We start from the raw sequence: 25,183 nt of genomic DNA, 5'->3' as shown, positions 1-25,183 counted from the left end.
CTCCGGGGGGGGGGGGGGGGGGGGAAGGGGGGTGAAGCGCGCGCTTTCGGAGCCCCGTAGCTAAGTAAATCTACCCATCCTAGAAATTTGGTAATCACGTGACTATACACCGCCCGAGTGACCAACCGACCGTCCATCCGCACCACAGGCCTACCATATGAAATAACTCAATCAACAGGTGCGGCAACCCAAATGCAATGGTAGAAAATCGCATGGCCGCCTGGACTTTTAGAGAGAAAAAAAAAAACTAACAAAGTCGTGTCTTTTTCGACGTTATTGTTGATGTTTACACTCACGTGGATAACAGAGAAAGAGCTAGGGAGACGAATTTTGTCGGAAGAAAAACATGAAAATTTTATAACGGCGGTGAGAAAATGAGAAACGCTAGCGGCAAAGTGAAAATGAGCGGCAGTGAAAAAATAAAAGCGAACATGAACACAGGAAACAAAATCTTTGGTAAGCACATACGACAATTTCTCCTCAAAAATAAAGTGTAACTAGGAAGTTTGACGTTTTAGTCGAGCAAAACAACGGCAAAGAAGGACAAAAAAGCGTGCTGCATGTGCAAATTTGTTTTTTGCTATTCATAGAAAAAAAGTGTGCTGCACGTGCAAATTTGTTGTTTTGCTAATTAGATCTATTGATCTTGATGCCATTTTCATTGCCGTCCCCCGTTAGCATTACAAGATTTATTTATTTATTTTTGTTTATAAGTATATTAACCAGAGCTTCGTTTTTAGCCCCGGCTAAATCCATATATTATATCTTAGTACGAGCGAGAAATTTGTATATTAAACGAAATTTGCATATTAAAGAAGAGATTTCCAATGAAATAACTTGCTTCAATTGGATAAGCTTATTGTTGACCAGCCAGGAGTGTCATATCAGTTATTTGCTGATCCTGATGGGGGTATAGTAATAAATCTTATTCTAGAAGGAGGCAATTCCTTATAATGTAGTGATAATTATTGACAAAAACCTGACGTTACAAAAGCATAATGGAGTGTTACACCTGCTTAGAGGAACGCATTTACATAACCTTCGCTTGGCTACGAGATTTGTTTATGGCGTAGTCGCAAAATATCAACTGGCGTTTCACCTTTAAAATGACAGCGAAAAGTTAACATTCCAATCAAAAATGAAACGTTAAATTTATAAAATGGAAAGGCGATATACAGCCAAGAGTGAAGTGAAGCGTTTGATGTCAAAGTCATCGCTGAGTTGAGTTTGGACTGTACATGTTCTATGATGTCAATTTTGTGTAAAACACAGCCACAGTTTCCTGTACAAAAACTACCGCCTGTTTTCAACAAGAGGCTTTTTAAAGCGCAAGCGGGCATTGTACTTACGGACAAAATTCTCTACATTTTGCAACGTCCTCTAAGCCATAGGCGATCGACCGAGGAACTTCACACGATAAAACCAGTTGTATCGGCGTTGAAGGACATACACAAAGGCCTTCAGTTCCTTAAGGAAGCTCTGTGCTTTGTGGTCACGTACGAAAAATTCGACGCAGATGTCGACATCTCCAAGAAAAATGGAGAGAAATGCTTGTCTTGTTATTACATTTTGAACGGTTCGGTGGAAGCAAGGTATGCGATAAGCAACGGTGTTTTTAGTCAAGGCGAGAACTCGCCGAAAAACCCAAATGACTGTGATATAAACTATACTCACGTGGCAGGGGAATATCTGGGCTTAGTGTCCGGAGATGGTCCAGAATTTGATTATCCACCGCCTGATAGCATACGAACTATAGAAGTTAGCGAGTTTATACGAGTCGACCGCGAGCAGTTTCATCGAGCAGTGAAAAAAGTTCAGAATAAATATGTTCGAGAGATTGAAAATTTTATTGAGGAGGTCCTTGCTTTAAAAGCTCTTCCTGCGGACGAGAAGAAGAAATTAGTTGCTATGATGGCCAGACAGGCAAGAACATTATTTTATACCTTTGTTTGTTATATACATGTTTTAATGAGTGTTTTCCAAGCTTTTCTTTTTTCCTGTCGTGTTTATTTTTCGCGGCGGCGAAATGCAAGTTTGGCTGTTATAACTGATCTCATTACAAAGTCAAAGCAGGGTGTTTTGTTCTCTTTTGGAAACTAAAATAAAATAATATTTCATAAGAATTTTATGTCTCCAATGGTAACAAATCGTTTAAGAAATGATGCTTGATGTACATATGCATGTAGGAGCAAAGTTTTATATTTTTCATAGATAAAACTGAATTTGAATTTTAGTTTGCATTTTTATGTTGCTTGTATGTGAATTTTTCAATCGGCCTTGGACAAAAAGGAACCGTAAGTCTTAAGAGATAACTGGACTAACTTGTTAACATATTTTTTAAAACATTAATAAAAGCGAAAACTGTGCATTTTATCTTAACGACAGGCTGCCCATTAAGTCCCATTTTACTGATTGTAATTGTCGTGACCTAAGTAGGGGAACTTACGTTAGAACCAATGACACGTTCATTATTTCGAAGCAATTTGATTTCTTATGGTCATTCTCTTGCTATTCAGGAAATATAGATTTTTGTTAAATTTGATTGAACCACATGCTTACTCTCCTGTGTTTGATGGTTGGAAAGATCAAAAGTTTTAATTTTGATCCCGGCCTTATCACAATATTTGGCTTTGCTTGTGACATTTGTGTTTGTTTTGCTAATTTTAAAAGCTTGCCAAAGCGGTTTTGCTTACTGTTTCTCTAGTTTGTCGATTCTAAGACAAGCATCCCTTTTAAGGAGGAGTAGAGGTTGTTACGTTCTCGTCGCTTCAGCCAATAAAAACCGGAATGAACTCAAGCCAGATGAATGGCAACTTTTCCCTACCACATTTTACGTCGGCAAGCTTATTTCCAGTTGAGCAAATTTTCCTGAGTAAAACCTGACATTATGAGACTTGCGGCTATGTCGTACTTTATGAAACCCGAAAACAGAGGGACACTTAATATTACAGCCTTAGTTTCGAAATGTGCTAATTTTCGTTTTTAATTTATATTACTCAATTACTTGTTCTCCTCAGGAATATCCAGCGGGCAAAGTTATTGTGAACCAGGGAGATCGGCCAGAACATCTATTTTTTGTGGCAAAAGGTAACGTCGAAATGTCCTTATGAAAAATCTGTTGAATGCAGGTTGCTTTACGTTTTTTAAAGACAGCAGTCTTCCTTGTACTTTCTCACACAGCCGTTCTTTGCCTTCCCACGCATCGCTGTTGCTATCCTCGTCCCCACTTTGTACAAAATACGTGACCAAAAGAAGCGACGTGTTCCGGGGGAAAGAATGTGTTGTAGCGTGACGTTATGAGACTGTCTGCTCCTGAAACCATTTTACTTATTCACTTAAGGCCAATGCAGATTGACTCTGGCGCCTAGCCTTCTAATCGGTGCGTTTCCGGTGAAAACGCTTCAGCGTATTTGTGTGGACGGAAGGACTAAACGCATCGAAATGTAATTGCGTTCTCAAACAAAACGCATCGATTTGAAAACACTCTTGAAAGTGGATCAAAACAAAAACGCATTCATATCGTATTTGTGTCGACGGTCGAAAACGCATCAAAATGAAAACGATGACCGAAAATATCGCAGGCGCGTGTGTTCGTAGCGCGCGCGTAGAGTTTAACTTACGTCACAACGTGCAATCCTATCGTTTTTGAACGTTTTAGTGTGGACAGTCGAAAACGTAGCAAAACGGTAGTGTGGACGCGAATCGATTGATGCGTTTTCGATGACAACGAAATCGCATACTTTTGAAAAAGCGTTAGTATGGGTAGGCTAGGCCTTATTCTACTTGTGTAAATTGATTAATTCAGGTAGATGTCAGTACTACAGAAGCGTCTTTATTGAAGAGGTTAACAGAGAAGAATTGGTGAAACTAGGACAAATTGAAAAAGGTAAGTCACACAACGAGTTGCAAATCCTATATAAAATCGTTAAGTACATTAACGCTCTTACGATGATATCCCATTTAGGAAGAGTTAATCATGTGTGTGCGACCCATTAGAAACGGCTGAAACGAGAATACATAACCTTCATTCGAAAAAACAAATAGATGCAACACTTACAGTACTCTCCTTCCAATATCCAACATTGTCACGACTTGCGGCTTGCAAAAGCACGTGGACGGCCCAGATTTCTTTCTTGCTGCAACGCAGGGGGCTAGGACGAGTGGAGACTAGACAGCCTGCACAAAGCTTACCTGCGATCAGGCTTTTTTTTCGGGGAAGCGCGAAGGCAAAGAAAAATAGGAAGAAAGACCACCTGATAGCAGGTTAATAAGTGAGGGACGCTTAAGTGAGTTGCAGAAAAGCAAACAAGGAAGAGTCCCATATGCATTACCCCACTTAACCAGTTTTAATTGATTCATTATCTTGTAGGTCAGTTCTTTGGCGAGTCAACTGTTCTTGACTCCATTCCATGTTTTTGCAGCGTTGCAAGCATTGGTCCAGTCACTTGCTTCCTTGTTAACAAGTAACTAAGTTTTTGTTTTAGTAACAGTTACTTATGTTAAAAAAAATAACTGTTTTTCGCAAAATTTACTTAAAAAAAGAGTTTAGGTTTAGATTAGAATCGCTTTGGTTCTTTCAACTAACATCTTTACCGTGGCGTCAGCTTTGAAAACCTGCAGTAGTTGGAAACTAAGACCATAAAACTTCTTCTTAGGTTCATGTGACCGACATCCTGCATTAACTGCTACGGACTGGAAAGTAGGATAGTTGGACATAAATGTAAATATTTTAAGCCCGGTGAATTAAAATAAGGACTTGCTCCAGTGCTTTGAAATACTGGTTTGTGTATTTGTTTATGAGTAGCATGCAATGCTAGAGCTAGAAATTGATTTTCGTCAGAGAATTGCGAATTCCAAGACTTGAGATCATTTTTCATCAGCACTAAGCGTAAATTAAGTTATCGATCAACAACATAACATGGTTATATGCCAGGAATTTAATTTAAGAAAATGTCTCCTTTTGTGTACTTTTTAGTTGGGCGTTAAAAGCAAACGAAAACATCATTCGCATTCTCCGTGAAAACCGTCGCTATTTCTTCAACGATGCCGACATCAAGCAATACATCCGAGACAGTGATGTCTGGCAGAGCTTTAAGAGGTGCACAATAACCGAGCTCCTGGAAATGGCGGGAAAATGTAACACGGCAATCGATAGGAACGAGATAACGCCCATACTCTCAAGGGCTGTGGAATACGGAGACGCCAAAAGGTAATCAGAGTTTTTATTTTTGTTAGCGAGTGATAAATGAATGCAAATTATTGGAAAATGTGGTCTACCAGCGGAGGTGATGTCCTACACCCATCACCGTTGCTAGACGCCTTTATGGGTTCATCATTATCAGTATCTTCATAGCTCTTAATATGATCATCATCATCATCATTATCATTGTCGTCATCAGCGTCATTATCACCATCAATTTATCATCACGACCATCGTTATCATCATCTCTATCATCATCATCATCATCATCATCATCATCGCTATAACCATCATCATCACCATAATAATGATAATTAACATCATCACCATCACCATAATTATCTTCATCATCGTGCTCAAGATCATCATAAACATGATCATTATCATCATCATCACCTTCACCACCACCACCACCAGCATCTTCATGTTCATTTTCAAACAGGGCCTTTCAAGAGCCAGCACTGCCAAGTTTGGCAATTCACTGTTCCCCCCACGCTGATTCTGAGGACTGTTGAAACACGTGTCCAACAAGTAAATAATAAACCTCTAAGGTCTTGCTTTCATTGAATCCTTGCAGGATTTCGTTAAAAATACCAAACCACGATGATGAGGTTCCTGGCGCACCGAAGAAAACCGAGCAACTCTTCGTAACACCTCGGTCCTCAAGACGAAGATCATCCGCCATTTTGAATTGCAGCGCTGCTGCGGTCGTAAAAGCCGTCCTGTTACTAAGAAGATCATCGGAGGATAACAGTGACAACACAACACCCCCTTCATTCCCCTCAAACAGATCCAGCCCATTTCAGGATCTGACCAAATTCAGGACGGCTGAAATGTTTAAACCTAAGAGTGCGCCCACGAGAAGGTCTCGTAAATTCCAAGAAAAATCAAAGTCGCCAACACTATCTCGCCGACCAAAGAGCTTTAAAGTAACCAAGGATGTGTTACGACGTCCGAAAACTACAGAATTAGCTTCTGCAAACACAGATCAGTTACCACGCTCAAAAGTAAGAACTGCAGTGAAAACTGCGCGATCTCATAGTGGAAAAGAGAGGAAAGAGGAGGAAAGAGGAAAGAGCAAGAAGCAGAACAGTCAAACTTTTAAACGGAATAAATCCAGGAATTTCAATGCATTTATTGGTACAAATGTAAATTCAGAAAATACTAAAACGCCCCCGAAAGAAGCTACCATAAATATGATAAGTAGGGCAGATAGCCCAGGGTTTCTTCCTTCTGTTGCAGTTGAGAAATCTGTCGCTCACAAACCTAATGTAGTTATCAAAGAAATCATCAACACGGGAATTCCCGGTCGACGTTTTTCGCCCAAAAGCTACCGTCGATTTGATAGGAGCATCTTTGACGTCCTGGAAAAAACGTCCAGCCAGGATCCCAGCTCATCGGATGAAGAAAATTCTGGCGCCAAGAGCCCGGGTTTGAATCTATGGAATGTTTCTTTCGCCGCTAGCAAGTGGATGGGCAATGTTCGACAACGGAGGAAGAGTGAACGCGCTCAGGAGTTAAGCGACGACACAGGTCAACCACCCATTATCGTGATTGAAGATTGGTCACCTGATACTGGGTCAGCAACCGAAGGAAATGACAATACTGACGGATCACAGCTGGCCCCAGGCCGGAAGACACCGACGAAGAGGACGAGTCGAACGCCGACTCCTATACTGAATGACGTAACAGAAGAAAGCGAAGAAGAGATCAGGAAGTATGAAGATGAACTTGCGCCTTCTGAAAGGTACAGTTAATGTTACTGGTAAATAAAGTTAATTATATCATTGGTATGACACTTAAGGAAAATAATAAAAGTTTATTTGTATTCCACAACTAGCCTAAAGATTTAATAGGACCTAATAGTAGCATCAGCTACCCTTTCTCGGCCTTACTGCGCCCACCGGCTGATTTACCCATACTGATATATTTGTGTGTCACCTTTCTTTATTATTTCGAGCTTCTTCGCTCAGTAGTTGGCTCTTTATCTCGCTGCTTCTACTTGGCATCATTGCAAAAGAGGACCCACACATCGATATGATGCAGTATGGGTTAAAAATGGAAGACATTTTCCGTGTTTGCATAGCCTGATAAGAACACGAGAGGGGTTGGGAGAATTCGAGACAGTTATGTAAACCCGAGACGAATTCGAGGGTTTGCGTTACTGTCGAGAATTCACCCAACCCCTCTCGTGTTTACATCAGGCTATACAAATACAGGAAAAAAGTGTTGTATTTGTTTCATAATTAACTTTCCAAGAGAAAACGCAAAATTCTTTGTTATGGCCCCGATTAAAAGAGCAATTCTTACCAGTCACGAAGTCTTAGGCGTGTAATTGTGATTTGTCCTTGTTTTGCAAAAACGATGCTTTCTAAAAAACGGATTTTTCTCGCTTAAAATGTCAGCTTAAGCGAACAAAATATACACTCCATGTTCGTAATGATTTTCCACGTTTCAGCCGACGAGGAAATGGGTAAATAAAGTGAACTTGTCGAGTTTAAAACTCAAAAAATTTTTCACATTCGTGCTTGCGTGATTAGCGCCCGAAAAGCAAAACATCTTGACGTCACAACCATGTTGACATACATGTAAACACGCCTCTCGGCCAATCAGAGCGCGCGTGCTATCTTAGTTGTATAAAAATGATATCAAACTTACCCTTGTCATTGAACTTATACTTCAAGCTTCTAAAGGAATGAGTAAGACTTGCAGTGCAGGTCGTTGCTCTTAAAATGTTTTGCATCTGGTATAGGATAGGATAAGGAAACCGAAAGCAAACGTGGAATTGCACACATTTAAGGTATATTATCCCACTGATCAGCAGTTACTAGATTTAGATACCCAGTAATGCAAAAAAAAAAAACAAAAAAAAAATCTGTTGTCCCATTGGCTACTTAAAGGGACACAGTCAGCTATGGGACCGCGCTAAACTGGACACTACTTTTGACGGTTTGAAAAGAGTTTACCTCAACCCGGAATCAAATGTACGCGTCGGCTACATCTAGAAATCCGCTTCATTCTTGCCTAGTTTTTCATTCGATCCTCGATCTTTAACAGAAAACCTCTTTTTGAGCAAATTTAACCCATCCTATGACATTATTTTATCATATTTGGTTAAAAATAGTATCCAGAGGAACATGAACAGAAGAGGTGAGAAACGCGTAGGCGCCGGGCGGGAGAAATTGCGTTCGTTTACCAAAATAACAAAAGAAATGAATCAATAACATTGGCGAGCAAATAATCGTTATATGTATTTGGAAAATCGATGGAAAGGGTTACATACGTTTGGAAAAACCAAGCTTTCTCTATCTTGAAATGGTATCTAATGCGCATGTGCATCAGCTGACTGTGTCCCTCTAATTTACACCTCAAGCCTATACTGAAGCATATGTTTACATAAAGGCCTTCCTCACTAGCGCACAAGCTTCTTATGCTTATGTTTATGCTTTCGTCGTTGGTGAGGACCGGCTAGATTTTTTCTACCCTTCTCGTCCCGGCTGGAACAACAAGTGACAATCATACCCCGCCACTGAATCTTTTCCGTGTTTTTGCATGTGCTCCTCCTTATACGCGATCGATCTTTTGGTGGTCGTCCTTATTACTCTTTGCTGGAATCCATCTCACGGTAACTATCCTTTCATTGAGCATCCTCAGGACATGCATGTCCAACATTTTTGGATTTGCAGTATTTCAGTGAAAATCAGTATAGCAACGAGGAAGATACCGTTTCGATCTTGTGATTGTTGAACGGACGTTTTCAAAATTGAAATTCACTTATCTCGGCATCAAAAATGCTACTGGCCTCTATAATGTAATACAAACGGGTGAAAACTCTGATCCGGCTCTTGGAACCTGCTTATACGTATCAATTGGAGACCTGCATGGCAACCTCTAGAAACATATCCCATTAAATTGGACTTTAATGTGAGTTTAATCTGTGATATCATTATAGGCCCAACAATTACAGTATTCACATTTGTTTCCATTCAGTAAGGGGCATTCTAAAGCTTACAGAAGCACCATTGTTTTATAGAATCAAAGGAACACCTACTTTGGAGCAATTGTTATTGTTAGTCTTCGTCTATTGACTACTTTTACTTTCAACACGCATTTGTTTCCACCTATTTTAACCCAATCACACCTCAACCACAAGTAGCCTGTGGATCCACGTCCCTTGTACCACTCGTGACGTTATCACCTTAAAAGATTATTGACATTGCCTGCAAGGGAGGAGGGGGTAGGGCGAGGAGGCGCGTTGGTAAAAATGATCTTTTGAGCCATACAGCATAAGCGTGTTTCTTTTAAACATGCCAGATATCCTACTCCTAGCAAGCCTTTCCCGGGAGTTTAACACCTATTTTTGTTGGTCGCTTTAACCCGCACCATCTGCAGTCTCGACAAAAATAGTTGGGACACCAATATTGGGAGGGCAAGAAGACGGAAAACTGTCCCAACAGTTTCGGCCGAGACTGTGAGTTAAGTCAGTTTTTTGGTCCTCTTCCTCTTCCTATTGTTTTTGTCAATCGCTCAATTTTAAATCTCGTCTTGAATCGGTGCGAGTACGCCCAAAATTTTGAGTTCCCTCCGACTTGCACTTGTAGTTTTTCTCGTTATTGTGAAATGTATTAAAAGAAACGTAAAACAACCAAAAGTACATATTTCTGTTCAAAAAGGTCGCACCAACCCCTTGAAGGTTTTGTTACAGTTTTCCTTGCTAATGTTGGATTGATTGTTACTTTTATTTTACATGCGCAGATGGTACACCTCAATTCACGAGGTTCATGACGCTTGCAAACAGCAGCTGATTGATTTCAAGAAAGATGTTGAAAACTTGGAGAAACAACGAGAACGCTTAAAGCGCCAGAAGAAAAAGACTGTAAGTGGGAATGAAGATGAACCAGGCGTGGAAGAGACAAACGAGGAGGAAATAAGAACAAGTAAGACAGAGGAGAACAGCATTTCTGAAAAGGTAGGAATTACAAGAAAGAGTGGCGATTTAGCACTTGTTGACTGCAAAATTGAGGTCAATCTTCCGATAAACCTTTAGAAGTAATTCAATGGAGGTTTTTGCTTTAAAACTCATAAACTTGTCACATCTCAGATAAGCAGTGTTACTGTTTCTCGGTCAAACGTGCTATAGGTTAAATATTTTCAAAAAACCCGGCGTGTGAAAACTTTGTCTTCCATTTACTGTTCTTTCGTTTTTTGAGAAGTTTTTCTATCTAGCTAGGCTGGAAACCTTTAATTATATGAGTCTAGGTCAGGAAAAAATCCACAAATTAGGAGGCCAATGCTCTAAACATGAAATAATTAAGGTAATTGAAAGGCCGGCGTAGTTCATTTTGCTACCACAGCCAGAATTAATTAACAAAAGTTTGCATACTAGATATACAGTATCCTCACGTGGTTATAAATGATCCTAATGGACAATTCAATTAACAGATACCCTCATGGATAACATTGTTACCGTTTCTTACAGGAATGACCAAAAGAAGATATATTTCGATCCCGTTTTTTTTCTCACTTTTTATTTGAAAAATCAGGTCGAACGCCCAGCAACAGGAATAAACGTTCGAACGCGCAAGGTATCTTTGAATGCAGGTAGACGGAATCGATCCAAGACGTTTTCCGAGGTTAGTAAAGTTATAAAAAAGAAAAAAAACCAAAATGAATATCCATGTTCAGACATTTGTAAAATTCTGACAATGTCAGCCAAAGTTCTTGTTTTTGTGGTCTTATCTTAAGATTTTACTATCTTTCATGATTTATCCCTTTAGTTTACAATGCTATATTTGGGAATTATTACATTAAAAAAATAATGGTACCATCTTTTCGTTTACTGGACTTCAAGTACATGAGCTGAGAGTCCTCAATAGGTTTTTAGGGATCCTAGATTTCAATGAGTTACTAGATTTGTACGGGTTGGGATCCCCTCTTCCCTCATTGTAATTCCCCACTCCAAAAACTTTTTTTTAGGGAGATTGGGTATATGCTTTTGGAGCAACGAGTTCTGGGATCGTTTTGGCCGAACAAGCGTTACTTATAATTGGTTAATGGTTGCCTTGAATACCATCCACCAATCAAAACTAACGCTTGTTCACCCAAATGATCCCAGAACTCGTTGCGCCGAAAGCTTGTACCCATTCCCCTTACAGTTTCTGGAGTGGGGAATAAGGTTGGGTATGCCCTGGATCCCTACACAGACTAGTTTCCTATTGTGATTGATAACTGGGGATACAGAGAAATCTCGCGCGAGTAACAACGTGCATTTCCTCAAGTTAGCCTAGAGAGGCTCTTACATAAATTGTAATTAGCACAAATTAAGGATGTCTCTAAAGAGGATGCTGAATGTTGACTTATCTCATTTGCCCAGGTGTACAGCATTTTTAAAATAGATTTTAGAAAAAAGAACCTGTTTCAAATTTTAAGCTGAACAGGTTCTTGTATTCTTAGTATGCAACCATGTGATAAGGCGGCCATGTTGAGGGTCAATACAATAGAATTTACATGAAAATAGAGTTTAGTTCCCAGAGGAAAGAGATGCTTCCACTAACATGGCCGCCGTGACGTCACGTGCAATAGATGGGGATAACTGGCAATTTTAGCCTATCCTGAAGTTCTTAAAAAAACAGGCTCTTACCCACGGAATTTCCCCGAATGGTTATTTTCCGTGACGAGTGTGATGACAGGTGGGACTTTGAACAGTCTTTGAAAACGAAGCGCTTAAAAATCAACTTCTGGTTATAACGTAAATATATGTCATTTTTCTCTCACTTGTTCAACAACTATGCAAATTTCTTGAAACAAAAGGAATATTTTGGCGGCAGATACGGTAGAACATCGATTCAACGAACCTCCATATAACGGAACAGAAACTCGATGTAACGAAATCGTCATTATATAACACGAACACAATCCAGAAACGCAAACGTCAAATATAGCTCGATATAACGAATAAATTTCAACATGTGACCAAAAGATAGCTAAAGATGTATGCAAACAGACCAACGAGGATGAAATTTATGTGTCAAGTAGTTTTAAGCAGTTTTGTTTGGGTGTTCTTGTGTTTCTTGTGCCGTAGCTGCGTACAGCTCAGAACTGACACAATAGCTTCGGATGCAAATGTTTATTACAGAAAATTTCCAGATTCGGAAATGCTGGGCGTTGGAAATTAATCATTAACTTTACCTCGATATAACAAACATTATGATTGTTTTCTCAAAAATTCGTTAAATCGAGGTTTTCGATATAACGAACCCTCGTTAAATCGAGGTTCCACTGTAGGAGTTCAATCCTCTCAGGATTTTTGGTAAACCAACATGGCTGGTTTGGAACACCTGTACACCTATATGGCCGCCATGACTCATTGAAAACGATTCATTTTCAGTCTTGTGCCGAGTAAGTTTTAAGCGAAACATTATACCCGTACCTCTATTCTAAAAAAAACGGCAAGTAACAATTATTCACCGATTTACCACAACCAGCCACCGACACTGAGGTGAATAATTGTTTTAGTATATACTATCCACTGTTTTAGTATATACTAAACTAGGATAGTCACCGTAGACTAGTATATGATGAACTTTAATCAGTTTCAACCCATTTTGTTTAAGGTTCCACTTGAACAAAAAAGAGATGACCAGCGACTTCGTAGGACCCAGTCTCTTGGCAGGTTTCGCCTCCTTAGCTTCTCAACATCGGATGAAGTTTTAAGGTCACAGTCGAGTATTGGTGAACAGTGGTCAGGGGTGTTTGAAAATGAGGAGGATATTGATGACACGCACCAACAAACTCAGCACATTCGCGTTAAGTCCAGCAGAATTGAAAGACGAAATCAACTTCTTAGAAAGAAAATGGAAGAACTAGAGAAAAACATCAAACATACAAAACATTGTTCATAGCCGCACAGAACTGTAGGACTTTTATTGTGAAAGCGAGTGCCAGCGTTGGAAATTGAAATTAAATGGTAATCTTAGGGAGCTCAATTAAAAATAAATGAAGATATAAGGTCCACTATATTGTAGTAATATGTTAAAGAAAGAAAAAAAAAAAAAAGAAAAGCAGAGATCAAGAGTAGACGTATTCCGCTATAATTTTAGTCCTAGCGACCTCGCCACTAATGCAAAACGTTTGCTGACAGTCTTAAAATCAATCTGATTCTGAATACGCTCTAAGAAGCTTAAACACGAGCATTTAAGTAAACTTATTTTGGACAGTTCAAGGGAAAAAGAAAAGTATTTGACCCCTGATATTCCAAATCAGGCAAAACTGTTCGCTTTTCAGGAGCCTAGAAGAAAATCACATCAGTGAAGAATATCAGACCGACACCGCCGACGAAAAGTCCTCTACGAAGTGGGACAGAAATACAAATCTGGGCCAAAAAATATCTTTTTTGTAAGTCATATGAAATCTTATCTGCATCTTTCCAAAAGAACGAATGAAAGCCTCCGATTTCCACTAGATCTAATCTTTCCTCTTTCTGGTGATCAGGGTAGATCCGTTGTTCTCCCACAACCATGCACGTTTTATTTACTAGGATTGTCATCAGATCGAGATATGATTCAACTTTTCACAAGACGCTTTCTCGTGAGTGGGGCGAGGGGAGAGAGGTTTTACACAAAAGAACAGTAGCCCATAATGGGTTCATTTGTGCACACATTTGAAGCTCTTTTTTTTTTCTCAAAGTGTTACCCCGATCCTTTGCAAGTAAGCGCAATATTAGGACAATTGCACGATGACGCCATTTTAGTACAACTACCAGAATGCTTCAGTTTGATGTTTTCTTGTGCAAATCTGAAGGCTATTGTTTTTTAAACCTCTGCGGGATTGACAAATTTAAATAAGGGCCTGTTTACATGAAGGTGGGGGACCCCAGGTAGGTGAGGTGACATGGGGCGGGTTACCCCACCTAACATGTAAACGTGATCACATTAAAATGAGAGATTGTATGGACATGTGGGTTACCCCACCTAAGCGGGTTACGTGACCTACCTGGGGTCCCCCACCTCCATGTAAACAGGCCCTAAGAAAGCAAAAACGAAATGAATTCTGGTAGTGGTAGTCAAACGTTGTCATCGTGAGAATAGCCTATTTATAAAGTGAAATAGATAAATAAATGAGAAAATAAAATGTGTTGTCGCCCGATATGGGACTTGAACCCATGACCCTCAGATTAAAAGTCTGATGCTCTACCGACTGAGCTAACCGGGCAGCTCTTATCAAAGACCGTAACTAATTAAGAAAAAATAACTTTGAAAGTGAACGAAACTCGATGTTGTCGATATAACAACTTTGAAGGGAGGAAATTTCCCGAAGGCAAAGCTTTTTTTTGTCTGAACTTTGATATACGGTCCTTTAAAAATTTAAATCGCCTTCATTTGACAAACCGAACAAAATGGAATAATTGTGTTGAAGTTTTTAAACAGCGCCAATTCCCTTTTGAGGAAATGTCTTCGTTTCCGTAACCGTTGCGAAAGCTCCCTGGTTCCCAACTTCCCTCAAAGTCACCCCTCTTTTAGGTCCTTGTAGATAAAAAGGCTGCATTCTCGACCCCAGAGCCCTTCTGTATTACGCAAAAACGTGAGGTCTGGGAACTAGAATGAAAAAGCTGTTTTCTGCAAAAATAAAAAATAATTGCGTCAGACCCCAAAATTCTTTAGCTCATTATTTTCACTTTTTAGTTCATTAGTTTTACATTCTGAGTTTATTAGTCTTAGTTTTTTAGCATATTCTGGACTTCGTATTTTATTAGCTTTTTAGCGTATTGTTAGATTAAGCATGTTTTTAACTTATTCTTTATCATTCTTAGTTTTTAGCACTAGCATATTAGTTTTATTTAATTTTTATCTTTGTGAAGCGCCTCGAACAGTTACTGGATACGTGCACTAAATAAATACACTATTATTATTATTATTATTATTATTATTATTATTATTATTATTATTATTATCATCAAAATCATCATCATCATTATTATTAAAAATATTCATTAGTACTGTTATTATTGTGAAGGGAAACTGCTAATCACGATGCTTTTCAATATGCAGGCTCTCACCCGTCAGAATCTCGAGATAACTAATTATTTAAAGTCACTCGTGCCCCATTCAATGCCTCCATCCAGACCAATTGATCTTCCTTTAAATTATGAGCAAGGTCATACTGCAACCCCACATCTTATCCATGGATTTTTCTTCATATTTTTAAGATTACTGAAAAAGTGGACTTTTTTGGTTAACTTTAGTTAATACCAAGAACTTGAAATATCCGTAAAATAGTTAGATTTGAGAGACCAGATAGTCTTCCCAGTTGGTAGCTCTTCAGAAAACTTTTTAGGTGAGCTAAGTTTTTATTCGTTAGCAATAAAAAGGTTAATTGGTTAATTGATTTACTGATTTATTTTTACAAACGAACACCAAATCCAACCATGAAAGTTGCAGTGGAGTGTAGTGACACTCTCCTATATTATGTTGGTCTATTGCCCTGGATAATGAAGTTGTCTTCTAGCTAAGAAGTAATTATTTTTTTAAATATCTTTTTAGGCACTCCTCGTGGCTTTCTTTCCTCTTTATATATCAATTGTTTGAGAGCAGGTTAACTGCTTTAATCATCATAGAGAATAAAGAATTGGTTCTTTTTATTTGGAGCGTCCTAGCAAATGCATAGTATTCTTTTAAGTGCAAACGAAGTAAGTTTTATTTACTTAGGAAATATAGTCTGAAATATCAGCCGTCTCCACCCCTTGCTGGGTGAAAGACGTTGTCTCTCTCTCCCCGCGCCCTTCCCCCAGCGGGTTAGGGGGTGGAGACCACTGACATTTCAGACTAGTGATAATATAAATAAGCGTTTCTGTACCGTATAGTTTTTGGTAAACAAAAGCAATTTTCGGGGAAAGATGCAACTGAGTATCCGTATATTTTCATATTCTATATTATGTTGGTCCACTGCCTAAGATAATGAAGTTGTTTTCTTGCTTAGAGGTATAAATTTTTTCATGGTTTTATGGCGGCTCTTTTTTAGTTTCTTTTAATCCTCTTTATCCATTGTTTTAGAGAAGGTTCACTGCTTTAATCAAGATAAAAAGTAAAGAAAAGGTTGTTCGTATTTGGAGCGCTTTTGTACATGCATGGTGTTCGATAAATTGCAACAGAAGTATAAATGTATGAGAATAAATGAATATTACTGTACCGTAGAGTTTTTGGAACTAAATCATCAATTGTCAGGAACACAGCTAGGGGACATTTCTTTTTAGCGATTGCAATCCTCTCTTGTTATCATGGTTGACTTGTTAGTCGGTGTCTGCTCAGAGGCAGGTGGCCTGATTATCTCTCCCACAACTTTCCCTCAATTTAAATGTTCTGGCTATTGTAGCACTGAACACTTACTACAACGTTAAAATATGACTTTTCGAATGCATCCTGTCTTTGAAGCGCTTCCAAGGACTTGATGACATTTTGAAGTACGTGCTCCTTCAGTCTGCATTCATATATCACCGGAAAAAACAACCAAAAATGAAGTTACTTTTCATTTCAATGGCGTCAATGCTGTTTCTTTTTAAGTCAGGTGAGAGAAAAGAACTTTGTCTGTTTAACCTATTTATTATAGACATACTTATCTCTGAAAAAGTAATTACTTCGCTATATGGAAATTTAATAATTATTAGGTGCGGTTACATTCGACCTTTCCTCAAAGTTCCTCTTGGCGAAATAGCTTGGATTGGGTTGGCTCTGGGTGCTGATAACTTTCATTACTGCTGTTACACGGCGATAAATTGCCCAAATTGCCCACCCTTTTGATCAATGCAATGATTGACTCTGACGCGATATCCGTCTCATTTTTCTCATAATTTTTGCTTTGTTTAGCTAAGCCTCACGCCGTAATGACCACATCCGGGGAATACTGCAGGTTTCCTTTTCAGTATAGAGGAAAGATTTTTTACGACTGCACTAAATCTTATCATCATAGACCTTGGTGTTCATTGGATCCTGTGTATAGAGGAAGATGGGGAGATTGTAGTAAGTACACCGCAGAGAAAATTAGTATGGCTCTCAGTAAACAGTTATTAATTTCTCTCTGTTACGATCAACATTCATCTGGATGGAATTTCAAAAGCGCACAAACACAAAAACAAAAACAAAACAAAACAAAACAAAAACAATAACAAACATTAAGTTGATTTGAAAAAGCATAGGACGAGAAAAAAGTCAGATTTAGGATCCATCATGTACGAGAAAAGAGGCAATTACGCAACAATGCAATCGATCGGGAGGAAGGGTGACCGAAACGAAGAGGCCAATAAAAACGTCGAGGAAGCAGGGAATGAAAGGTACGGGGGAAGCCGGGGGGGGGGGGGGGTGGTTGGGTGGGAGGTTTGGACGCCCCTCTCCTCTCACTGATGGGTGTCTCCCCGCCCGACACGGTCAAGAAACAAAGCTCAGCAAACTTGTGGTATATTTTTACAATATGACAATATGGATGATGACAAAGTCAGAGTGAGAGAGTTTTGCATAGAAATGTGTACTTTTACTCAGAGGTTCCTTGTGCCGTCAATACCACATCTGGCGAATGCTGCCGTTTTCCTTTCAAGTACAAAGACGTTTCTTATCAGGACTGCACCAAAGCTGATCACCACAGGCCTTGGTGTTCCTTAGACCCTGTGTTTAAAGGAAGATGGGGAGATTGTGGTAGGTGTGACCTTTTGTTCTCTTTGAAAAACCTCAAGACCCCTCTCTCTCTTGAGCTCAATCACACGATACCTAATTCGGCCTTCATACACAGTGCCGACATTTTTTGAAGGAATGGGGCTTGGGGAGAGCTCTAATTCTCTTGGATTTGGTAGGGGGTGGGGGGCGGGGTAGACAGGCGGGATAACGGCCTATTTTTTTCCACCTTACATCCCTATTTGCCCTTTTCACTTCTGCTAATTACGGTATGGATCGCACTCTCTGATGTCCTAGTGATCAGGTGGCTATGTGTAGGAATTACCGAGTAATCGCGTTCGCTGGCCCGAAAGATTTGTCTGAACTGCAGTCTACGATGCCACATTTAGCTTTGGGTTATGAGACGTATAATGATTTAAAGAACCACAGTCAAGTAAAAAAAATTCGATGAAGAAAAATACCTTGAAACTGAAGGAAACATCTAAATATTACTTACACAAAGAAGGAACTATGAGTAACTAAAATGGAACAAAATAGTTTTGGCTAGGAGGTGACTATACACAAAAACCTGAAATTATCGTAGGCTTAGTTCTTGGGCAGCACAACACTGTGACGAAACTCGACACAGATGAAATTTTTCATTGATACTGAGGTGTACATTATCGATTTCAAGGTAGGAAGCTAAGCGTACACAAGAAACTCTTAGTAAACATGAAATGTCGTTTTCTTACATAGAAGTACCCTGTCCAATAAAGACTACATCTGGTGAATGCTGCAGTATTCCGTTCAAATTTAAAAGTAAAAAATATGCCGATTGTACCAGATATGGGGACCACAGACCATGGTGCTCTTTAGATGCGGTATACAAGAGGAGATGGGGAAACTGTGGTGAGTATTCCTTCCCGATTTATAAATCCGTCCCTCAAACGTCCAGTCCCCTTGGCAAAACTAAATTATAATGACACGCGGCGAAGATATATGCAGACTGTGAAAGAACCGTCAATGTGTGGGAAATGCAAAGAGGCGAAATGTAATAAAAATGCTTCCTACAGTTTTTAAAAGAATTAAGTAACCCCAATAATACGGATATCAGCTATACTCAGCAAAAATTCCAGACTTCAATTTCCGGTATTACCGGCTCTCTCTATTACGGACTTGAGTTTTTTTTCTGACTTAACAGCAAAACTTGGTTTAAAGGAGTTGGAAGAGGACAAGATTGAAGTGGAAGGGGGGAGGCAAGGAAAAAGAGATGAAGAGATTGGATCAAGGAGAGGAGGAAAGGGACTCTACAGTGGCGGATCCAGTGGAGGAGCCCAGGGGGGAGGGGGGCGGGTCGCCCCCTTATTTGTAGACCAAACTAAGGCCCAAAGGGCCGAAAAAATGTTTTGGGAGACCGCCCCACCCCCCCCCCCCCTTATCTCAAGGTCTGGATCCAGCACTGCTCTCCCTCTCCCCCCTTTTTCTTTCGAGCTTGTCACCCTGTCCCGCCTTAACTTCTTTTTTGCAGCTGCCTCTCTTAACTCTCTCGGAACATCTCCCGGGCAACACCTATAATTGGTTTGTCTTTCTTTAATCATTTCCTCATGTCTCTTTATATTACGGACAGCTTTATAAGACGGATGTATAATTGCCGACTCCAATCGTGTCTCTCTCACTCATTAGAGACCTGATAGTGCTTGCTGAGACAATAATATCACCTAAATTGTTATACTGAAATGGTTTTGTTTTTCTGCCTAGACATGCCTTGTCCTGTAAAAACCTCGTCTGGAAAATGCTGCAGCTTTCCTTTCAAGTACAAAGGCATTACCTATAACGACTGCATCAAGACAGATTACCCCAAACCTTGGTGTTCCTTGGATCCTGTGTTCAGAATGAGATGGGGAAGATGCACATATTAAATTTTTATGTACCAACGTTGTCTTAACCTTTTCTTGTGCTGTTATTTAAGGTGGCTCCGTAATTAATACAAGAGCATTTAGCTGTGACAAATTTTCCGTCATAACTTTTTGGTTTTTAACGCGATGGCTGCGAAACTTTGCAAAGAACAACAGATATCATTCGGCAATAATACGAAATATTCCGATTTCATTAATGGTAAATATTTCTTGAGAAATTAGCGCTTAAAAGGACCCCACTGTTCAAAGAAAATCGCGTCTAGTAAAAAATTTTGCTGATATTTTTTACTGAAATTTCTGGAATCGGCTTTAATTGATATAATAAATATGCCAGAAGAATTTCAGAAAAATCGTTGGAGCAGAAGTCTGTAACTAAAAGTCGCTCAAAATTCAGCTGTGAAATTGTTTTGGAATTTCAAAAATAAATTACCATCAGGAAGAAGGAGCCACCAGTTTGAATTTTCGGGACAAGTAAATTCAGCGTTTTCTAATTCTTAAAACAAGAGCCGATTGCCTATCGTGCTATTCTGTAAAAGGTACTTTTTAGTTTTAGAAGCACTATAAATTGCTCCAAACCTTGCTCTGAAGTAGAATGACTTGTTTTTCGACATTTTTAAAATATCCCTTGGCAGTTTTGGCTCAAACTCCTGCTGCATACATTTTGATGTATTGCAATGCATTTTCAACGACTTTTACTGCTGTTCGTTGCTTCCAACTCAGGAAAAAAGTATTGAGATTGGACGCTACCTCGTATCAGAGCTCAGATAGAACTGTCCAGCACCTTTGTTTATGACTACAAAATGAGCACGAGCGGCAGTTCTGCGTGGAATTCGCACCTCACTCAGGGGGGACGAACGACCACGATGACCATGCCTGTGAACCGAATAACATCACAGTGCAAAATAACATTATCGCAAAAATACTGCCTGTGATTAAATTTACAACTCTGAAATTTTTGTCACTCCTTCCTTCAATGAATGGGTATTTTTTTCTTGATTATTATGTTTTGCTCTACAATACATGTTTTTACAGATCGGTTCACAGACATGGGCATCATTGTCATTTCTCGGTTAACGGTGCCTTAACCTGCGAAAACGCTACATTTTTGACGTCATTTCCTCGTTAAACACAAAATTCGTCCAAATTTGGTCATCAGTAACTGGTTATGGTGAATTAAACGTGTGCTTTTAGCCAATCAGAATCGGGAAAATATTTTGAATGAATAATAATAGGTATTACTATGTATATTTAACTAATCTATACACTCCAACCTCCATGCGTGACCACCTCTCGTAAGCGACCACCTCCCATAAGCGCATAAACGAACACTTATCCTAATCACCAAAATCTTTTCAGTCAAAGCCTTGCAAAAAAACGACCACTTCCTGTAAGCGATCTCGACCACTTTTTGTATTTAACCACTTGTAAGCGAGCACTTGATGTATGGTCTGATCTCCATGTACGCTGCACGTATTGTACTGTTCAGTATATACAAAGAAGGTTTATTGACAACATGGAACTAGACATATCTTAACTTAGAATGTGTTCACACTTTACCGGGTAGCTTTAATTTGCGCCGCCTCGAAAATCATACCAGAAAGGGCTTCTGTTCACACAAAAGAACGGTTTTGGCGGCGCGTTTTCTGTGACGGAGCGACGCTGCGCCGCGCCAATCTCGAAAGTGGAGCGTCACGCATATCGGATAGGTTTTGTGCCATACTTTGGCGCAGGGTGAACGTCTATTCCGTTCGTCGCTGAAGTAATAAGTTCGAGCTAGGCCTGGGTCCCATTGAAACGGAAGGAAATATTCAGGAATGAGGACTGGAATTTAGTGCAAGCCCTCGCAGCCAACCTCGGCGACATGATGTTCGATGTGTGTGAACGACTTGGGCCGTCCCGGGCCGTTGCTGTTCATACTATGTCGGATGGCTTTTCGAGGCCCCACGAAAAGCTATCACGTATAGTATGAACATAGCCTTAGCAATTACACGCAATACATTTTCTTCCATAAAGTGGATGACTCTGGACCTCTTCCCTAAAGAGAACCTCGATTTGTGGATTCTCCTGAAAGACCGCCTCTCGTTTGCGGCCACCAAGTTTTAGAAGAACATGAAGGCCGGGATGAAGTCATTTGGTAGCCTGCCCGCAAACCTCTCCGTTTTAACTTTTCAACTTTTACTTAAATTTCGAAATATAACAAAAGATACATTGGGACTGGCCTGCAGTTAGCGAGGCTATTCGAGGCAGGCCAAGCTACATAATTTACTATACTACAAACAAGACAAATACAAAGAAATTAGACGTATAAGTATATAATATATATTTTACACTAAATAGATACTATTCTACTTAAATGCAAGGACAATATTAAAGTGAACTTTTAAAAATTAAATAAAATGAAAATAAAGGACAAGAGAATTTCTTTTTCATTTTCACAGTGATCGTATCCACATCAATATAGGAGTCTTCAGTTTCAAGGATATCGAGTAGCATTTTTTTTAGTGATCTTTTAAAAGATTTTTTCGGTCTACCTCAAAAAATTCTTAAATTCTTAAAGAAATCCCATTCCATTTTAATATTCAGAGAAAGTTTATTTGAAGTCAGCCAGTTATACAAGTTTTGTAATTCTGCTGTTACTGTTAGTTCCAGTGTCTTTAAATCTTTATGAGCATAAAGAGCGTCTCCCATTTCCATTGTTTCACATGGGAAGATACATTAATGCAGAACTGCCGTCCGTACTAATTTTGTAGTCATAAGCAAAGGTGCTCGACAGTTCTCTCTGATCTCCCACACAAGGTAGCTTACAATCCCAATCCCAATTCAGATCAATTAAATAAATGTAATTGAATTGGAGCAACGTACAGCAGCAGTAAAGGACGTTCAAGAAGGATTGCAATACATCAAAATGTATGTAGCAGGAGCTCAGCCAAAACTGCTAAAGCATATTTCAAATATGTCAAGGAGCAAGTCATATGACTTCAGAGCAAGGTTTGGAGCAATTTGTAGTGCTTCTAAGGGCCTGTTTACATGGAGGTGGGGGATCCCAGGTAGGTGGGGTAACCCCCCTGTCCTTATAATCTCCCACTTAAGGTCTCGGTAAAGGAAAACGAGGTGCCCACAGAAAAAAATTCTAGTCGCGCGAGTATTTTCGCTACAAAGGCAAGTTATACATCAAATTAAAGCTAAAAGACTAAATTACCTTATAAAAGATTTTATTTCATCGAATTTCAAAAGGCGCTTAAGTTTTTTGCTCTCGAACTCAGAGGTATCGAGTTTACTGCTGAAGCTCCAGCCCTTTCGCGTTGTTAAATATTCACTTTCTTTTTATTGCATCTGATTGACAGATAAAAGACCTAAAAAAGAGTGTGAGGAATTTTCCGATTTCCCTTTGTAACTTATTTTATGTCAGTTTCTTTGCGTAAATCGCGCTCGAGATTCGACTTTTTAGTTTGAAATGCAATAATTCCGCTAATACGAGACATATGCAAATTTCCTCACACCCTTTTTTAGGTCTTTTATCTGTCAATCAGATGCAATAAAAAGGAAGTGAATATTTACCAACGCCAAAGGGCTGGAGCTTCAGCAATAAACTCGATACCTCTGAGTTCGAGAGCAAAAAACTTAAGCGCCGTTTGAAATTCCATGAAATAAAACCTTTTATAAGGTAATTTAGTCTTTTAGCTTTAATTTGATATATAACTTGCCTTTGTAGCGAAAATACTCGCGCGACTAGAATTTTTTTCTGTGCGCACCTCGTTTTCCTTTACCGAGACCTTAATTTGATCACGTTTACATGATAGTTGGGGTAACCGCCACAGGTTACCTTACCAATCTGAGTAGGGTCCCCCCCTCCATGTAAACAGGCCCTAAAACTAGAAAGTAAATTTTAAAGAATAGCACAATAGATTAAATCGGCTTCTGTTTTATCAAAGACTGGAGTTAACTGTCCCGAATCTTCGAACTGGTGGCTCTTTCTACCTCTAGTTCTCGGTAATGAATTTAGAGATTTACATGTCTTCATAATGCGGAAGTAATGCTTTTGTAGTGATGATTTTAGCCCAAGCAGACTTCTGATCCTTACATGACTCATGTTATCATCATGACGTGGAATCATAACGCGTAGTTGTCAATATATTCTTTGTTTGATATCATTAATTATAATAATTATGAACACACACGGGAAGTTAAAACAATCCTTCCTGGAGCTTAAGCCATTTATCTTTCCTTGGCAAATCTGAATTCCGTGATTGCTGAGACGTTCCAACGATGGGTTAAGCCGGCTCTGGAGAACGTGACCTAAGTCAGTTAAAGCACGCTTAAGTTAATCTCAATGACTCCCAGATATCATGAGATATGGGAGAAAAACATCGCATTCAATATGGTGAAGGACATAAAAAACAAATAAGTTGACGGGAATGTTGCTACATAAATTTCATTTGACAACACACATTGTAGGAACTTATTTACCGCTGACGTTCTCTGACTTAACTGAAGAGACTGCCAAGTCACGGATGATTGACTTTAGGGTTCAAGAGGTTAATTCAGTTATCGTGGGTGGTGAAGACGTGTCAAACTTTCATGATTGCTTTCTCTTCCGTAATTTGACAATAGCTAGAACATGATGTATGTCATTTTAGCGTATAAAACCTTCATAAACCTACTCATTCAAGGATATATTCAAATTTTCTTTCGGCAGCGTTCTGTGAACTGCTCGAACAGGATCAAAACTCTCAATTAGTTGATATCACCCAAGGACGAAGCATTCATCAGACGAGTGAAAATGAAGGCCATCTTCATAGTTTTGGTTATGTCAGGATTGTACGCCGGTAAGATATTTCCTAAAATATTAATAATAACCATTTCAATCTGCTGAGTTGCCTCAATCAATTTATTTTAATCTTTTAGACCCCATTGTGACTTATGGGCAAGTGAAAAAGCTGGGTTTTTACCCTGGTAAAGATGGAACAAAATAATGTTATGTATATTTCTCATCGTGACGGTAAAAAATTCGCCAATCTTATCAGCGACTTCATTAGTCTGGCTAGTAACTCGAGCATACAAAGATGAGATAAAAATATTGATCGTGACGGAGTTAAAATAAATTACTGACGATTTATAGTTATTACCTTCTCGAAAAAGAAAATAATGTCAACAGGAAAATTAATTTAGGAGAAATTATATTCCGCCAATTCTATCGAAATACATAGCTATGTTAGTCTAGGTATGCAAATGATTCTTTGAAAATAAAATCTCACCCTAAGGGCAAGCTGTGCACCTAGCAATCTACTGATTGTGAGAATAAAAGACCCTCATTAGAAACCCCGACACTCTCGGAAGATCTTGTGAAATTAGCTGAACTGTTAATTTTAATTAATTATCATTAATTGGAACAAAACCTCGTGTCGTCAAATAAAAAATTCGGTTTGTGACTT

General features: G+C 39.2%; 3 protein-coding genes and 1 non-coding gene across 5 annotated transcripts in view; 3 read left to right on the top strand and 1 right to left on the bottom strand.

The window, feature by feature from the left end:
* Positions 1-1,039: 1,039 nt before the first annotated feature.
* Positions 1,040-13,211, top strand: LOC140947309 (uncharacterized). Of its 2 annotated transcripts, XM_073396375.1 has the most exons (10): positions 1,040-1,923; positions 3,018-3,087; positions 3,806-3,886; positions 4,370-4,463; positions 4,976-5,209; positions 5,778-6,947; positions 9,234-9,269; positions 9,956-10,169; positions 10,744-10,833; positions 12,814-13,211. In XM_073396375.1, the coding sequence occupies exons 1-10, from the start codon at positions 1,246-1,248 to the stop codon at positions 13,099-13,101; spliced, it is 2,955 nt and encodes a 984-aa protein (XP_073252476.1). In that variant the 5' UTR covers positions 1,040-1,245; the 3' UTR covers positions 13,102-13,211. The 2 variants fall into 2 exon arrangements, with proteins under 2 accessions (XP_073252476.1, XP_073252480.1); XM_073396379.1 differs by lacking the exon at positions 9,234-9,269.
* A 1,126-nt stretch (positions 13,212-14,337) lies between these two features.
* Positions 14,338-14,410, bottom strand: Trnak-uuu (transfer RNA lysine (anticodon UUU)). Its single transcript has one exon. It is a non-coding gene; the product is annotated as a tRNA-Lys (tRNA).
* A 2,159-nt stretch (positions 14,411-16,569) lies between these two features.
* On the top strand, positions 16,570-19,797 carry LOC140936618 (72 kDa type IV collagenase-like). The gene is made up of 5 exons (XM_073386117.1): positions 16,570-16,759; positions 17,059-17,211; positions 17,728-17,880; positions 18,592-18,744; positions 19,594-19,797. The coding sequence occupies exons 1-5, from the start codon at positions 16,708-16,710 to the stop codon at positions 19,752-19,754; spliced, it is 672 nt and encodes a 223-aa protein (XP_073242218.1). The 5' UTR covers positions 16,570-16,707; the 3' UTR covers positions 19,755-19,797.
* A 4,584-nt stretch (positions 19,798-24,381) lies between these two features.
* The window catches only part of LOC140947300 (BPTI/Kunitz domain-containing protein-like), a 5,671-nt gene continuing 4,869 nt past the window's right edge, over positions 24,382-25,183 (top strand). Inside the window, exon 1 of the mRNA XM_073396363.1 lies at positions 24,382-24,577. Coding sequence (XP_073252464.1) covers positions 24,532-24,577 — 46 coding nt within the window. The 5' untranslated portion in view covers positions 24,382-24,531. The remainder of the gene's footprint in view (positions 24,578-25,183) is intronic.

Source organism: Porites lutea, chromosome 1, assembly GCF_958299795.1.
Source record: "Porites lutea chromosome 1, jaPorLute2.1, whole genome shotgun sequence".
NCBI classification, from domain to species: domain Eukaryota; kingdom Metazoa; phylum Cnidaria; class Anthozoa; order Scleractinia; family Poritidae; genus Porites; species Porites lutea.
The sequence above is the reverse complement of the archived record's forward strand: the minus strand, read 5'-3'. Positions and strand labels throughout refer to the sequence as shown.